This window comes from Varroa destructor, unplaced genomic scaffold, assembly GCF_002443255.2.
Source record: "Varroa destructor unplaced genomic scaffold, Vdes_3.0 BEIS01000003.1, whole genome shotgun sequence".
NCBI lineage: Eukaryota > Metazoa > Arthropoda > Arachnida > Mesostigmata > Varroidae > Varroa > Varroa destructor.
In genome coordinates, this window is record NW_019211456.1 from 6,285,025 (window position 1) to 6,302,105 (window position 17,081).

The 17,081-nt window shown below is 44.8% G+C and overlaps 1 protein-coding gene and 1 long non-coding RNA gene across 8 annotated transcripts in view; one reads left to right on the forward strand and one right to left on the reverse strand.

Moving 5' to 3' along the window:
- sif (guanine nucleotide exchange factor still life) overlaps nucleotides 1–17,081 on the forward strand; it is an 83,649-nt gene that overhangs the window by 53,316 nt on the left and 13,252 nt on the right. For all 7 annotated transcript variants that reach the window (XM_022795731.2, XM_086985593.1, XM_086985598.1 and 4 more), the window contains exons 11-21: nucleotides 7,504–7,945; nucleotides 8,976–9,166; nucleotides 9,654–10,028; nucleotides 11,023–11,505; nucleotides 11,997–12,071; nucleotides 13,325–13,519; nucleotides 13,719–13,827; nucleotides 14,221–14,454; nucleotides 15,094–15,377; nucleotides 16,058–16,251; nucleotides 16,751–17,036. In XM_022795731.2, coding sequence (XP_022651466.1) covers nucleotides 7,504–7,945; nucleotides 8,976–9,166; nucleotides 9,654–10,028; nucleotides 11,023–11,505; nucleotides 11,997–12,071; nucleotides 13,325–13,519; nucleotides 13,719–13,827; nucleotides 14,221–14,454; nucleotides 15,094–15,377; nucleotides 16,058–16,251; nucleotides 16,751–17,036 — 2,868 coding nt within the window. The remainder of the gene's footprint in view (nucleotides 1–7,503; nucleotides 7,946–8,975; nucleotides 9,167–9,653; nucleotides 10,029–11,022; nucleotides 11,506–11,996; nucleotides 12,072–13,324; nucleotides 13,520–13,718; nucleotides 13,828–14,220; nucleotides 14,455–15,093; nucleotides 15,378–16,057; nucleotides 16,252–16,750; nucleotides 17,037–17,081) is intronic.
- On the reverse strand, nucleotides 2,567–14,925 carry LOC147756451 (uncharacterized). The gene is made up of 2 exons (XR_015325185.1): nucleotides 14,550–14,925; nucleotides 2,567–2,974 (listed from the first exon to the last, which is right to left on the reverse strand). It is a non-coding gene; the product is annotated as an uncharacterized LOC147756451 (long non-coding RNA).

The following is a 17,081-nucleotide window of genomic DNA, read 5'->3' on the forward strand; positions in this document are numbered from 1 at the left end:
GCTTGCCCTGGTTGTACTAACCTTTCGATCTACCTACCTACTTTGACTTGGCAAGACCTATGACAGCAACTGTAAAACATCTGCCTATAAAAAGAAAAAATAGACAAATTGCTACGAGAAATTTTAACCGGTTGAGATAGTGTTGACCAGTTCCTGCTTCATAGCAACTGCGTGAGGTCCCGCCCCGCCCCTTAATAACACGGCCGTACAGACTAGCTAATAGAGTTTCTGCAACGATTCAACGTCCCAGCTTCGGTCGCAGCCTTCTCTTACCCTAACCCTAGCCTAGTAGAAAAGACAATGTGTTCACTGACTGGGAGAGGGAGAGCGGAGGGCGTAGGGGAATACTTAATTTCGGGACGACATATCTGTTTAAGAGAAGCAAGCTCCAATCTCCATATGGTAATGTGTATGCCATTGAAGCCGCTCGTGTTGGAAACGCCGGACAGATCCCAGTGCATCACCGTCGAGGTTACTAAGCAATAATATCGGCACGGAGCGACTGTGTGACAGAGGCTTAAACCGGTAAATGGACAATTTCGTCGACAAACTGACGGCATCCGGTAACGGTTCCCCTCTATTAGAGTTAATTTGCCCTTCACTACCTATTCTTTACTCCCTTTCTATTGGGTTCCTGCGGCCATCAAGTCAGCTCAACCCAGTTACGCGGCACTCACCAGCAATGCATCTACACAGGTTATAGGTCGGAATTTTTCTGTTTGTTTTGCAAGTAGGGCTGGCAAGAAATGAGTTTTCCGGGAAAGATCTAACACAAAATCACGATTCCCAAATAGCGTTACCAGATTCTGCCTAATCGCTAAACAAATTAAGTCGTCCTTTAGCCGTAGGTCGTAGTACAACGATTACTATTAACCAGCCTGCTGGTGCTGCTAAGGCTAAACAAAGTACTAAAAGTGAAGTGACTAGAAGCACTGGTAGTGGAGAAACGTTAGGTAACGTTGGCAAACCCATATTTTCCTCGAACGTCTCTTAATATTTAGCTTTCTTGCGAAGCCACGGAGAATAGAGAGAAAAAACATACACACGTACGACCGGTAAAGATGTCTGCTCCTAGTTGGGCTGTCAGACATCGTTTAACCCTGCTAGGCATTTGCCTTCCGCTTTCGCACTGTTGGTTGGTATCTAACCATACAAAGAAAAGGTTGGTATCGGAGATAAATGGCGGTTATCCGACAACAAGAGGCCCAGCGGCGACGTAATAATCTGTGTACGGCTGAGTGCTACCAGTGATACTTCCAGATGAGCTGTTCTCTGCTCCCTGCTAGCCGCCAGCTTAGGCTTAAACCCCCGGCTCCAACCCAGTGGGGTTCTTTCCTGTCGTCGATAGCAGCGAGTTACCAGACAAGCAAGGCAGGACAACTAATCTGCAGCATTTCTCTCTCGAATAGCGAGAGGTATGCAGTCCAGTGATTCCCTACGTTTTCCGTCGTCGTACGGTATCGAGGAAGCGGGCTCGGGCTAGTATTCAATTTGCAGCCAGAACAGAACCCACAATCCAAGTTTTATATCGCTTCATAACAACCAACCTCGATTATAAAGTAAACTGTCTAATTAAATTGACTATTTGCCGAGCTTGTGCTATGTCCAAAAACGAATCGGTCAAACCAACATTAATAATAGCTATGGATTTATCCATATGTATCATGCACTGGTTCTTACGGTCTATTTTATTTGGTAATAGACATAGCCATATACGTGTCACGTAGTTTTGATAGCAGCATGCTGAAATGAAATTGTACTCTGGAATGGTATTCTATAAAATATCTAATGCAGTACAGATAATGTTAGTTATTACACTGTGATAAACTGCTCCCAAGGAACAAGTACTCGGGAATCATTATAGGAGGTTACCTACCGTAGAGTCTCTAGTAGGATAGCCGTCTCGTCATTGACACGAACCGAAATCTAGTCACTCCTTTATGCTGGTAATGATCTCCCCTTCATGCTGTAGCTAGTTTGACTAACGCTGCAACCAGAAATAGTGTCGGGCGTCTGCCGTTTCAGGATTTACAATTAACTAATTAATTAGTTAATTTATACACCGTAAACATAGCGGACGACTCTTGGCCACAAAAAAGCAGATGCGGAAGAAGGATCAACGCCAAAGTTTCAATCCATATGGTAAGGAGGCAAAATGAAGTTGGCGCTGTTTGACTTAAACAACCGACAATTTTCCGGGTTTCACCCCTCATCGTGGAAGTTTTACGAGATGCAACTCCCGCAAAAGAAAGTCTTCTGTGTGGTCTGTTCGTTTTACGATAGGATTGATAGCAGCGTGGACTTGAAAATAAAGTTATGAAACTTACAGAATCGATAGATCAAACTCCACCTAGGCTCCCTGTCGGTTCTGCTACTCATTCGAAAGTTCAACTACTCAATGTATAAGATTCTAAACTTTCTTTTTTCTAAACATAATAGAATTTGACGAATCTCTATATTAGTATACAAGATAAACGCTATTCACAAACCTGCAGAGTACTTTTTTTATTAGGGCACTAAATAATATAAAAGCTTTGCAGAAAAGCAAAAACGAGCAACTGTAGGGTAAATTTTCATAGGGACTTTTTATCAGTTCATTCCTCATTCTTTCCGTATATTTGCACCACCAAGACTATTCCATTACTGCTTGCCATTTTGCGTTAAGACACTGAAACGGACATAGAGACGACGCTCGTAGATGAGGAATGCGAACAGAGTGCTTCAAGCGAATCAGGTAGCTGTTGGCTGAAGCTCCGTCGGGTAGCTACTGCAAGGGGGCAGTAACGGGTAGCGGCCGGACTCTAGTGAAGTAGGACGAGCGTGGAGTAGTGATACCGAGTTGGAATGACGGTGGCGCTTGCTTACTCGTCCGGACCTACCAGCCACAGAGCGTTTTTGCTCTTTGCCGGAAAGAACCATTTGAGAAAAGCGCACAAGATAGACGTGGAATAACGGGCCGTAGTTGTACTAGTGCCTGCAGCAGCAGAAGGATAAAAAGCGAAAAGAAAATGAAAGGAAGCAAAAAAGAAGATTACCATGTGTCGATGATCTTTTACCGATTTGCGCCTCAAAAAGGAGGCCGAACTTATCATTCCTCTCTCGTAGAAATCGTTGTGAGTAACGCTTTCTAAAGCTTCAGTTGAGGGCACCTGGGAGATCCGGAGGTCCTTACGCAGTCACACTTCGCTATGTTCTCACCTCCTCGTTACTCCTCTATTCTGCTTTCCCTGACTTTAGCATATACGACTGAACACGAAAGACAGCGGAGGCCAGAGACTTGGGGTTCGACCCGGTTGGGTCCCCTAAAAGGCAACGAGTCTTCTGAAACAATCAAACTCCGATAACCCGACACACGCATGGGAGAGCGAAACAAAAAGGAAAATGTCTTTGCTTTGTCGCTCATGTTAAAAATGTACGTTGAACGATGAGCACAGGCAAATTGACGATCAACCTTCTCAACTACAATCTAGCGAAACGATACGTCGGCTGAGGTTTTTGCCAAAAGACTATGCCAACCCACCTTCTCAGACATTCCCTTTCTTGCTACTTTGCTTAGTCGTTTTCCACTACTGCGTCGAAAATTATTTGTAGAGAAAAAAGCGCTTATCTAAATGACGCTACCCGGGGGCTGATGCTGTCCGCAGGCTCTGTGAAACGCTCTCATAGGGGAGGAATTTAACCACTTGGGGTGGCACCAAGGTATGCAACTTTGACTATTGGATTTGATTAAACGCCTGGACCAAGACAAGAGAACATTGTCATATGAACGTTGTACTATATATATTATATTCAAAAGGGACTTGGCCTTTATTTTGTTATGTTGGGTGCTGTTTCTGCTGTGACAGGAACTTATGCCTAAAGAAATTCAACCAGCCTGTTTTTTTACGCGACGTACAATACAGTAACTAATTTCTTCGTGTTTCTTTCCTAGTACTATTCTCCCATGGTGTTAACATAAGCTAGATTTCTCTATGCGCTCATTCAGCGTCAGCGTTCACCTTACTTATTAGCTAATGTCGTCAGTGAGCCACCACCCTTCAGTGCATAACTATCCGGCGGGCAGTCGGCTAGCAAGCTTTTCCTTTTATATGTGAAAGCTTAGTGCACAGTGGAAATAACACAGTACTATAATAATTTTTCTTCATCCATATTTTCCCTGCTGCTTTTTTTTTTTTTCGAATTGCACTCATTATTTTTGAGAATTGGTGAGGATCGACTGACAAGCCAAGCAGCCAAGGGCGGACACGCTCGCTGCTGCAGTCATAATCGGATTAATGCCCCGACTGCTTCAACTGGTGGTGCTCGCCTCTTATCATCTTCTCTAAAAAGAAGCTTTCAAGTAAGAACTGCGACGAGGAATAAGGGAAAAAGCCAGTCCCGTGCTCCTCTGATTCTCTTTTATGATTGAGTGCAGCCACTAAGCTGTTTGGGACTAGACGGAACCGGTGGAAGCTGATGGTCGACCAACGGTGCTTTCGTGTCCAAGGCCTTCATTTTTTCGTCCCCTGCCGTTCATTACTTGCTAGGTTGAAATGAAACTGGTACGCGAAATATTTGAGCTTCAGCTTAGTTATTTTCCTAAAACCTGCTTGCTTGCCTCCTCTACGATGTTCGATGCTGGAAGGCGAAGACTAGACTTAAACCCCACAGCTTTCACCTCGCGAAGTGCGCGAACCTTACTGCTCGATCGCCTGCAACATACACTAAGGCTCCCTTCTATCTATAGTTTGAGTCTAGTCAGGGCGATCGCGTGCAGCTATCGTTCATGCATACGCCTTGCAGTACATTGCTGTACTTCAATAGTGCTTGTTACTGTGGCCTGCTTATTCTCGATATTGTAACTGGTATAATCGTGGCCGATGACAGGTAAGATAGCTGTCTCTACTATTGTCAGGCTTGCCGCAGCGGCCGACTGGCCGACCAGCCGAGTATGCGTTATGTAAGTGTAAGTTTTTGCGACCCCGTCGACACTGCGTTTTTTGTCGCCGCTGTTACCTGCATTTTCATTATGAGTCGTGGGAGGTACACCTGAAAAAGTTGCGGCACTGCCAGCAGTATGAGGGGAACGAGGATTAATGCGTCCTCGGAAGTTCTCTTGCTTGACGTTCCTATAGAAGCGAGCCAAGGTTTCCTTGACTGGGCATAAATTTTGGTATTTCGCTACAAGATTGTCAGCCCTTGTTACTCGAATACCAAGTCAAGATACGAAAAGATCGGCTAACGTTCATAAAAACTAGCTAGCTAGCCTTCTGCTGCTACTACTACCAGCCGGATCGTTTCCGTCCTCGTTTTGCTAGCCCTGCGCAACGCTGGTTGCCTGAAACTTACAGCCTCGAAGAAGGATCTGAGTGAGCAGGTTATTGAAATTTGAATATCTTCCTCCCTAGACCATGACATTATTGTCATCGCTGTTATCGTAGCCGTTGTCATCGCCCGAAATTGCTGCATTTTAATGCGTTAATTTAAGCTAGACAGCTGAATCTACCTACACACAGAAAAATATAGTAACTTGAACATTAGATAGTAAAGAAGGGAGCTTCGTCTCAACTTCTCATTGTCGGCTGCATTGACTGCACAACTGTTGCCATGCCTACACACACAAACACGCATATCGTTAATGGGAAGGATTACAAAGTTACTATCACTCGATAGTCTCGTTCGCCTGTTTGCTGACCCTGTGTAGAAAGTCATCTGCCGAAACGACACGATGACATTTGACAATGAGGTAGGAGCAAAGTGAACGCGTTTGACGAACGACGCTCGGTAGTCCAGCGAAGCAGTAAGGTAGAAAACGATGACGTTTGTGCGTCGTCACACGTTTTAAAATTGATAATCGGTGAATCTCTTCCCCAGCGTCCCTTGTATTTCCATACGCTCAGCTTTTCATCTAGTTTATACGAGGAGACGGATCACACTCTAAGCTTCTCCCGCATTTACTTCTGGACCCATTTAATTTGACCATAGTTGTTAAGCCATCGACGCGCTCTCCAATCGAGCGTCTGTTAACAGGTCGTGCAGCCCTACTCGTACGGTCCAGTTGGTCTTTGCTCCCCTTTAAGTCTCTAAGTACAACCAAAGCCAACACGCGATTTGTTGAGCGTAGACATCAAACTGATCCAGATTCGAGCTTTGAATAAGCTTTATTCAGACACGAAAGTTTTAAGGCCGAATCATTTTGAAGGTAAGCTAAAAATTCCATGATAGCTTTATGTAACATAAACAACACTTTATAACGAAGCACCAAATTAGCCAGTAAGCAGTGCAGCAGCTAATGAATGAGACGAAGGTATAACGTCGATGTAGTGGCGCGTTCGAGTATCACGCCGTTCGAACTGTGAAACTTTTGCCTCCTTTTCGTATCGTCGGCATGATACGGTGACCTTTTACACATATTAGGATAAAAAAAAGAACACCAACGTATTTGCTCCTTGTTTGTTAGAGAGATAGCACGTATCCTTTGTACGAAAATGAAAATTCGCAGTTATCATCTTGGATCAAAACAACGACAGTATTCTCGAAAGCACTGAATGTACACACAGTACATAGTTCATATACTATTAAAGGAAGATATGCAATTTTGTTAAAACACATGTAAAAGGATAAAGAAATTTGCAGGATGGAATCGTTCTCAACACCTAAAAAACTTGGCAATAAATTTGCACTTCTTTAAAGACTTTTTGTGCAGGCCATAACAAAACACCAGCGAAAACATAGTCCTCCGTCGGCATAAGTGCATAGATACATATATGGCATTTGATTGTTGTGCCCTAGCGCTGCTAGCCACTCAGATTATCCGATCGTTAGCGCGGTAGCGCCAGTAATCTGACGGTCGTCGAAGTTGGAGTTTTTGCAGAAATAAGTTTTTGGCGCGTACAATCTTTCATTATTGCCAGCAGGATGTTCTGCAAGCATTTCATGAAGACTGCTAGTCTTTATGTGTACTTGCCATCTAGTCACGTACGATAAATATACGCGAACAGAAAGCACCGGCGGATTCAGTCACGTAAGTTACATCGTTTACTAGATTCGGAGATTCTTCTACTCCGTCCTGCTACCCGTGTCAGCGAACGGGGAAAACACAAAAGGAACAAAATCAAACAAGGAACAACCGACTCGTAACATCATATATATAGAAACTTGTAACATTAAACATATATGTATGTAGATCGATGAGAGGACTCTTTTGCTTGTTCATCTTTTGAATAAAGGTTCAAGGAAAAGGATCTACACAGCCAACGGGCGATGTTACTCATTTTACTGGGTCTGCTGGCACTTCCCGCTTGCGCATATATTGGTCGTGCGTGACGGCGAGTACCCATCGAGTATACCAGTCTGAGTTGGATGCATTAAAAACAGCAAATAAATATAGGTTTTGTTAGACATACGAACGTGAATACGTTCGTATTGTTAACGATCTCTCTCGTAGCAGAATCGCTTAGCGTTTGTGTATTTTCATTTTGCTTTTTCTGTCAAATAATTGCTTTGTCGTCTCTGTTGTTACAGGATGCCAAATTGAAGCACATGGCCGAACTGCAACTTACCGTCGTAGCTGACGCTGCTAGCCGGCAGACGTTGACTGAGCAAATCGGCCAGTGGGAGGCCAATCTTGAACGGCTGCATTGTGAGCAGTTCCGACTTCGGTGCTACATGGCTTCCCTTCAGGTGCAGGAGCTGCCTAACCCAAAAAACCTTCTGACGCACGTCTCCAAGGCGACAAAGTCAACACTCAATCAATTGGGCGTGTTCACTGTGTCTTCGTTTCACGCGTACATCTGCGCGCGTAGTCCGTCGATTCTGTCCAACCTACTGGCGGGAAGAAGTGCCTCTAAAAGACGCTCGGCTTCCTCAAGACAGAATACGCTATCTCGATCAGTCAGCTCTCGTTACCTCAACACTCAGTCGTCAACACATTCCAGCGACATCCCTTCACTCGGGGAACGGACAGGTATGTGAATATTGAAAGATATTGTTTTATTTGTAGCCTATCGAAGTATTACATGGATGTAACTCAAAAGTGGAAACTAACTGATCTGGAAGTTGAACCCGCTTTTCATTTCAGGTGCCGTCTCGTTATATGCAGAGCGACCATTGGCGCTATTCGTTCTATTTATACATTTTTGCTCCTTGGTTAAAAGAACACTATTTTATATCAGCTACGTGATTTATCGGCGGCTCAACCTGTTTTTGTACACTGCAGTTGAGCTGAAACTGAATGCTAACGTTACTTCGTACGATCTTACGCAATACTTAAAACAAGCCAGTCCTTCCTGTTCTTACAAATACAAACGTTTTACTGTGTACGTCGTTTCATTACGTTCGTTAGCACGCAATTTCTTTCGGCGTTTTTCCCGCTGGAAGACGGAGCGGACGTTGTGTCCTAGTTTGAAAGTGGCACAGGGGAAAAGATAACCCCTGCCCTTTCGTCTTTTATTCCTAGGACATTTTTAGATGGGAAAAACAGCTCGAACTTGGCCGCGTTTCACTGTTCTATTTGCTTGTTGTTTAACTCCGGAATGTTCGGTATGAGTACCGAACATTCCGGAGTTTCTTCGCGAGATCTTCGCGTCCACTGTTAACTGAATCGATGTCCGATTCTGAGGTTAATTTTATTCAGAATATACTGGTATACACCAGTCCAATGGGTATTAGTGTTGGCTTACCGATATAGCTATAATAATAAAAATTTCGACAAGACCGGCATTTTTAAGAACCTGACACACTATTATAGCACAGACATACTATACTATAGGATTCATTTAGTACGATACAAGATATTTTCTAATTAACAGTCGCGGAAGGACAAGCTAATTGGTGTCTGTAGGTTTCGGACATGGCAGTAGGCGCCAGGTTTAAACCAGAATTTTTAGTCTAGTGGAGTTTTTTCCTATCAGGTACAGATTAGTATGCTGAATATAGCCCAAACAGATGATCCTTTTTCTCTATGCCTTCTATATCCACTACGGTACTGATGACAGTTGAGATCGCGATGCCCGAATGCCAGAGTGCGTTACTGGCGATCCGCGACGGGATCACCGTCGAGGAACTGCTAGTGTCCGCGTGCACAAAAGGCCAACTTTCAGCCAACGACTACTTTTTGCGTTTCCAAGCATCTCTTGACAGTCCAGAATATTACGTCGCTCCTCGTACGAAACTCCTGGATAACCTGGTGAGTGGCTACAGAGTAAGCTCGTATAATGGTAACAGTGTCCGGCAGACGTTGGCGACTGGACAAATCCGTAGGACCCGTCCGTAGGTCTAATTTTTTGTTGTGCGTAGGTCATATAGTGATCAGGACACTTGAAAGAGCCTGAATTTCCAGAGATTCAACACGAACCAAGAAGCTACGAAATGTTGCGAAACAGCACACGCTAGTAACAGACTTTGCCCTTTGACGATAGTGGCTAAAAGACTCGCAAATCCGAAGCTGCCTTTTTCGACATTGCTACCCTTCCGTTCTAACTCCCTTGAAGAGATTTTCTCAGTTGCTTTGTTTCGTACTATCGTAACCTTCCGTCTTTGGAGAAACCGCGAGACGAGCTACTTAGAGTAATGGCCGTTGATCAGTGAGTCATTGCTTATTAAATCACTGGTTTCGGCTGTCGTTTCTTTTTCTCCTTTTCCCTACTGCCCCCGTCTTTACCACTACCGTCCAGTTGTTCGAGGCGCTTGAGGTGTGCCCGAAAGTGCTCTACCAGGTAGAGCTTTCGCGGACAACGACGGACCAGCTGTTTGGTTTCTCGGTTGAAGCCGAGTTGTCGGAAAATAGCGACCATCAAGACGAGTTGTGTGTATACGTGTCACGAGTTGAGGAGGGCAGCCTGGCACACAGCCAGGGCCTAATCAAGGCCGACGAGATTATGGTGATCAACGGGGCAATCGTGGCCGACCTCGACATGATGTTCATCGAGTCGGTGCTACAAGAAGAACTCTCACTCTGCATGATGGTCCGATCGTCACGGATGGAGGCCCCGGATATCGCCACTGGATCATGCAGCATCCGATCTGCCGACAACTACATCGAATCATTGGTACGTAAATATTATAATATTTTGCTATACAAACGAGGCGACAAGCACCTGTTCACATCGTACGGACCAAAGTGTGACAGAGATAAAGTGAGAGGCTGAGCGAGACTGAAATAAAGCTATATAACGTAGCTAGTAGTAGCACCTACTGAATAACGGGGACAGAGCACACAATAATGGTAAATACACATTTCGTTGCTTTACGCTAACATCCTTTCTGTGCGTATATGGGTATGTGACCCACTATTTGCTCGTCAATCGGGTTTTCTGCTGATGACAACCCCTCTCGTTCCTTGATTGCGGTGATAGTAGGCTATCAGCTCGAAGCAGGCAGGTTGCCGACAAAAAGTGTGAAGCGGAACGAGTTGGCAGTTCGCTCATTTTAAATGCGTTCTGGTTTGGCACCGTTTCTAATGGTTATTCGTCTCTCTCCGTCAATCAGTCTGGCCGGAGGTCTGTTCGAAGGGCTATTGCTGTTTATTTTCAGTTAGCTGAGTTGGATAGTCCGCGCAACTAACTGAACTCTGCGCACGCACGCATATATATCGTCAACGTGTGAACCATTGCCACTATTATCGCTAACATCACCGAAACGCTTTCGTTGCTTAAGCTCTCGCCCCCCACACTCGCTTGCCAGTGGTAGTGATCAATATAGTGCTGTAGCAGATAGCTGACATAGCACGGAGCGCTTCTAGCTAACATGGGAAAAGCTAGCTGGCTAGACAGGAGAAAATAGTTGATTAGTTTACGTTGGGCCAGCAACAGAGTGCGGCACGCATCAAGCCGCCTCTGCGATATTTCACTGTATCGACATACGTGGCAGTGTTATACACATACAGCCCTATCTAGGTACCCCTAGCTTACGTGAGCCGACGTGTGGCCTGTTGCAGCGATGTACAGTATCGACGAAGATCACAATCCTAATCCTTTCAACCAGAGTGATAATGTCGGTGATGATCCACAACTAGCTGCTGCTGCTGCGACAATTTCGTTACAGGTATGTCCACCTCCCCCGTGCGATGACGTACTATCAGAAGAGATGATTGGAAAGTTGATCGTACCGTCGCCAATCTGGGGTTCACAAGAGACTCGGTCTCCCGATACGTCGGGTAGGCCAACACCGTCGCCAGTTCAAGTGTGCGAACCACCCGGAGCAGCAGGGCTGTCTAATGAACAAATGGAATCGCTGCTTAAGGTCATTGAGGATTCATGCAAAAAAACTGCCGAACAAGTGACGGAATATTGCCGGGGCGGTGATCGTCGGAGGTCGAGTTTGGGCGGTTCCCAAATCAACCTCCAATCGGTGCAGGCGGCACCAGGATCGGCCTTGGGCCAAACGGGCTCATTAGGGCAATATCCGACGTCCGCCTCGTTCGCAGGTCCCACACCGCAGACCACAATCACGAAGCAGATGTCCGACGCGGAAAAGCTCCGCAAGGTCATCCTCGAACTGGTGGACACCGAGAGGACCTATGTAAAGGTGGGTACGTTTTTTTTGAGCACTTTTTTCTAACCCTATTTGTTGCACAATATACGTACACTTTTCCAAACTATTTCTGTCCTTGTTACTATCCGCATTTTCCCTCGCGGCATTTCTCTATCCCTACACAAACCTGGCGACCGACCTCTCTCAGTAACTTCTGCGGGTGGGTTCTGCATGCATGTAGTCGAGCAAGCATACCAGCCAGTTGTGCGTTGGCTATCCACTTTGCTAAATAGACCTTGTTTCTACATGTACAACCTATATATATCTTGACGATAAATGAATCCCCCATGTATCTGGTGACTACACACTGTATCCCCAACAAACAGCCAACGCGTATGTTCCTAGGTCAGCTGCAGCCTTAGTCAAGTGACCTACGCGACCTGATTGTTATTGGGGTGTTATTTTCTGTTCCTTCTCCCTTTTTGGTATTCGTCATTTCGTTGCTGATCGTAATGATGGTGCCGCGGCTGGCGCCGCATTTGCAGCAAATGGGAGAGCTCATTGATTGGTACGTCGCTGTAGGCAACAAAAGCAAACCGCCCAACAGCGAAGTTACTAAGGTAAGGGAAGTTCCACTTTTCTTCTTACTATATAGAATAGAAACTTCTGCTGGCTGATTTAGCACTCGCTGTGCATGACCCAGTAACCGAATTTAACTTACGACCGCTTAACATTACCTGATTAGGGATTTCAAGGTGTACATTGAACATATCTGATAGACGCGGCAGATCTAAGTATGCAATTGTTAGAAACAGAATAATTTACTGCATACGGAAAGTACATCGAATGGCTGTCAATACTCGAATGTGTTATTCCGTTAGCAGCACATGACGCTGAATCAAGCGGAGTGCAGACGTGGGCACCCGTGCACGGATCGAGTGAAGTTGTATCAGACCGATTCCAACTAGATACGATTCTGAAAGCTTGCGTGTGTGAGTCTTTATATGGGTTCACGTCAACGAGGATCAGTAGCCGAGTACACAATGTAATTAAGCCGATGAAGCTGAGTGCTAGCACTGATTCATCCGCGATCTCCAACTAGTGGAAGCACAGCAGTATTACGGGGTCACCGGTGGTTTGATACGAACGTCGTCAAGGCGCGTCTCGCGACCAATCCATGTTTAGTTCCATGTTCTCCATGTTTAGAAACCAGCGTAATTAAATAAAAAAAAAACACCTATTTTATCAAGCTATACTAATTCCGATGAAAAACAAGTTCATCGGCAAGTATGATACCGCCGCGAGCCGTGATAGACGTCTGCGATTTCTGGATAATCCAGTGATTCGAATTTAGCTTGCTAGGAACGGTTTCTGCCCATTGTAAAATCGGTATAAGATATAAACACGTACGCGTTCATACTGTGTCTACGATTTGAATGTTGTTTGATAAATCATATTACGCTAACAGGGATGTTTCCTAGGTGGCGTAAAATTCAGCTTCATCGTTTTCATAATGCAGATCATGCTATGCTGCTTCTAGCTGGGTCCAAATGGGCTACTGTTAATTAAAGAGCCTTTTAATTGAAGTGTTTGTGTTAGTATGTAACTTTCTTCTATGTAACAGCACTAGGGCAATTCACGTATAAAGTGAACGGGTACTTTGTGTGACTTCGACAGTTGCAAAGAGGGCCAAATGTTCATCTACATCAGGGAAGGATTCAGGCGCTAAGCAAGCTCTTTTTCGCACGACGTATAAAGAAAACTCGAAAATCGAGCGTGGGCTCGCAGACCCAACGCAACATACGGGGACAGAACACAGTGCATGGATATAGAAATATATGCCGTAAATTGAGTTAGCTTTTGAAAATTTCAGCATCTCAACAGTCTACTGGAAAACTATCTGGAACCGACTAAGCGCGAACAATTTTTCGCTAACAGCGAAATCAATGCCTTATTTGGAAATATACAAGATATAGTACAATTCCAACAACAATTTCTACAAAGTCTTGAGGATGCCATTCAGATGGAGTCCGGCTTCATGCAACTCGAACATCCTAACTATTTCAAGGTAAACATTATGATGTATCATCGCTACCTACAATTTACTAGCTATCTTATATATAATCTATCCAATCTGCGCTAAAACCACCGCTAACCTACTAAATAAAGCTCACTGTTTAAAAAGGTGAACTCAATGTATGTTTTGTTAAAATAGGTTTGGATTGCTGCTCTTTTCTTATTGCCATTCCCACCTTTGTCTATTACAGAATATCCTGTTTGCTTTGGGTAACTCGTTCATGTTCTACACTGACCAGTTTAAGCTGTACAGTTCTTTCTGCGCTAGTCATTCAAAGGCACAGAAGGTTCTACACCCGAGTAAGTACATGTTCCCTGGTAGACCGGCAAAACCAACCGCTTAGTCACACACATTATCGACATTATGACAGTTAATGCCCCATCAATTGTAGTCCAGTTCCTTCTATTCCAGTTCCTACAATCCATTCAACAACCGTGCAAATAATAGATTTAACGCAATCAGCTCATTACGCATAATAGCAGCTATACATTGACGTTATAACTTACGGGATACATGCCTTGCGTATAACAGAATGAACAAGTGACATACAATAGTGAACAGAATCATTTGGTAGATACTGATGGGATCGTAACATCCCGCCATGAAAGAAAGAGAGCTCGACAGGGCAGCTATAGGTCCGCTATGCTTACTCTAATCGGCTTACGATTGATGAACTTTAATTGATCCCTTAGCGGAAAGTGGCACTGTTAGCAGTGCGTCAGCATGTCTTACGTCCGAGATGACGTGCTCCGCGGGGTCCACATCGTCGGTGCAGAACCGCAAAGGGACTCACAGCTTCTCCCTTGAGTCCTACCTCATCAAGCCAATTCAGAGGATCCTCAAGTACCCGTTGCTTCTTCAGCAGTTAAAGCACCTCACAGACCCGGTCACCGAAGAGCATCAACATTTGGCGGAGGCCCTCAAGGGTGCGTATGGCCACGTTTTCAACACGTAGATTTTGCGGGCATCAAGAGACATCTAGACAGACAATTCTATATAGCTAACTAACGGATTAACGAACCGACGTTGGTGAGACGTTCAAGGGAACGCGGCAAACTCCTTTACTCATCGCGAATGTCGTCTTGCCAAAACTTGATTGAGCTTCCTCTTTAGAACCGATAAGACGAGAGTGTTAGCTTGCTCACGCTGGACGACAAGGAACATTTCTAATAAGTTGGCAGTAACGCTTGAGTGTTTCTTGCGAAAGCCACTTGCTCTCGTAGCTAAAAGGCAGGTTATCAGACGGACCTGAAAGGTGTTTGCTAGCTACCGACTGCGTATCTACCTAGCATCGTTGTTTGAATGGGCTTCGTCACACGCAGGTGGGAACTATACGCTACTGGCGGGAAAAAACGGAGTTGTTAATATCGATTTTATAATAGGCTGGTAATCGTTGCTGCCATAATTGTCCTAGATATAATTTTTACTGTTAATAGAAGACGGCTGGAGCGCAGTAAAGGCTCTATCTGTTTACAACTTATGTTGCTTAGCCTTGATGCTGCCAGTAACAATACATATAAATAACATCACTCGAACACGACAACGATTTTGTTCTATCTGTCTAGGCATGGAAAGGGTGGCGGAACACATCAACGAGATGCAGCGCATTCACGAGGAGTACGGGGCAATTTTCGAGCACCTTTACAGACAGCATACGCGCACCACCAAGCAGGCTGTCGACCTAAGTCCGGGCGAGTTGCTCTACTACGGGGGCGTCGAGTGGCTCAACATCGCCGAGTTTCTCGGCAAGATCAAAAAGGGTCTCGAGCTTCACGCCATGTGTTTTGTGTTCCGCACGGCCGTTGTGTTTCTATGTAAAGAACGGATCCGACAAAAGAAGAAGCTAATGGCACGTAGTATAGACAGTTTTGCACAGCCTTATCGATTATCAGGCTGTCGACAGCAGTTCAAACTATAGAAGTTTCATAGATAACAATTAGTACAATTGCTGGACGGCTTATCTGGCCTGCACATGTTCACCTTTACGGACGAAAACGCCAGAACTAAATGTCAGTGTCTAAAGAGATACGTGCATCGCTATCTGTTTATGATATATGTGCACGTCTCGCTCACCATTCATGACTCGTTTCCTTTAATTTACAACTCAATGACGATGAAAAAATGATAGGGAAGCTTCAATTTAGGTTTTACAGCAAAAAATTTGTTGATTATACTCCATTTACCGGCATGGTCTTGCTAACAAGATTGATTTGTTCACAAGCAAGCAAAAAATACCCTTTTAGAGTCCTTTTTAGCGTTGCCACGGAAAATAACGATATCAGCTTATGCAGATTTCATTAAGAGAAGGCTGGAAGGTATGATCTGGCGATGAAATAGCTAATCTGGTAGGCACAAAATGAGTCAAGTGTAGTTCCCGCAGCAATTATCGCCAAGAAAATTTTATTATATATATATATAACACAATTATCTATGACTTTCGATAGTTTTGCTTAAATGATGTACCTTGAAGTTCCGCTTAAACTATCTAACTTGAAAGCATACTAATAGCAGAATTATATTTAATCCTAGGGCGGAGCAATTAAGGGTTCTTCGGGCGCGAATGAGGTGGAAATCATTCGCTACCAAGTGCTGATACCCGTCACCGAAGTACAAGTTAGAGCTAGCAACCAGAAAGACGCTGAGTCACGTTTTCTCTGGGACCTCATTCACCTCAAATCGCAGATTCAGAAGCGCTCGGAAAAACTCTATCAGCTTTCCAATAGGTAAACGTACGATTTGGATTAATGTAGCACAGACAACAATGGCTGTAGATTTGTGTTATATGTCTTGTACTTCGTAGAAGGTAATTTTTTCCGAAGCATGATTTTCAAGACAGCCGAAATGACCGTTGGAAGCAATACTGTCTATACCCAAATCTAGTGTTGATAGACAAAATTTAGCGAAACATTTAAGCACACTTAGTTGGTACTCTTGAAATCAGGTAATCTACGAATGCACATACACATACACGCATGCAGAGCTAGAGGAAGGTTTACAATGGCCGCACTGTTGAATAAATATTTCGACGGGTCTTATGTATGGTTATCTACGATTCATTATTGCATCAGACGGCGGGCTTCCAGCATGAAGTGAGGTGGGCCTTCGTTTAGGCTCGAACCTATACGACTTCTTGTGGTCCTAAGTTTGATCAGCAGACACGCTAGGCTCTACCGTCACGGAGACAGCGTTTAAATATCTTTTTTCCGTTTGCTACGATTTTAGTACAAGTGACTTTCGGAATGCGTTTCTTCGGACGATCCGTCAGATTATCCGCGAAAGCGTGAGGAACATGACGGTACCCGCAGCCTCGGGTGGGGCTAACAACCCCGGCCTTAGCAAGGTCAGCGGGGCGCAGACCATGACGCGAACTTTGAGCGGCAAGCGGCGCAGTAGGCACTCGGGTGAGACGGATGTCCTCGGAGGCAGCGGAGACATTCTCTCCTCGCCGCTACACGGGGCGACCGGCACCATTGCATCCGCCAGTGATTTCAGGACGCGCAGTCGAACCGTGAGTCTAAAACCTCCCTGAAAAGTTGCACAACTGATTTCATTG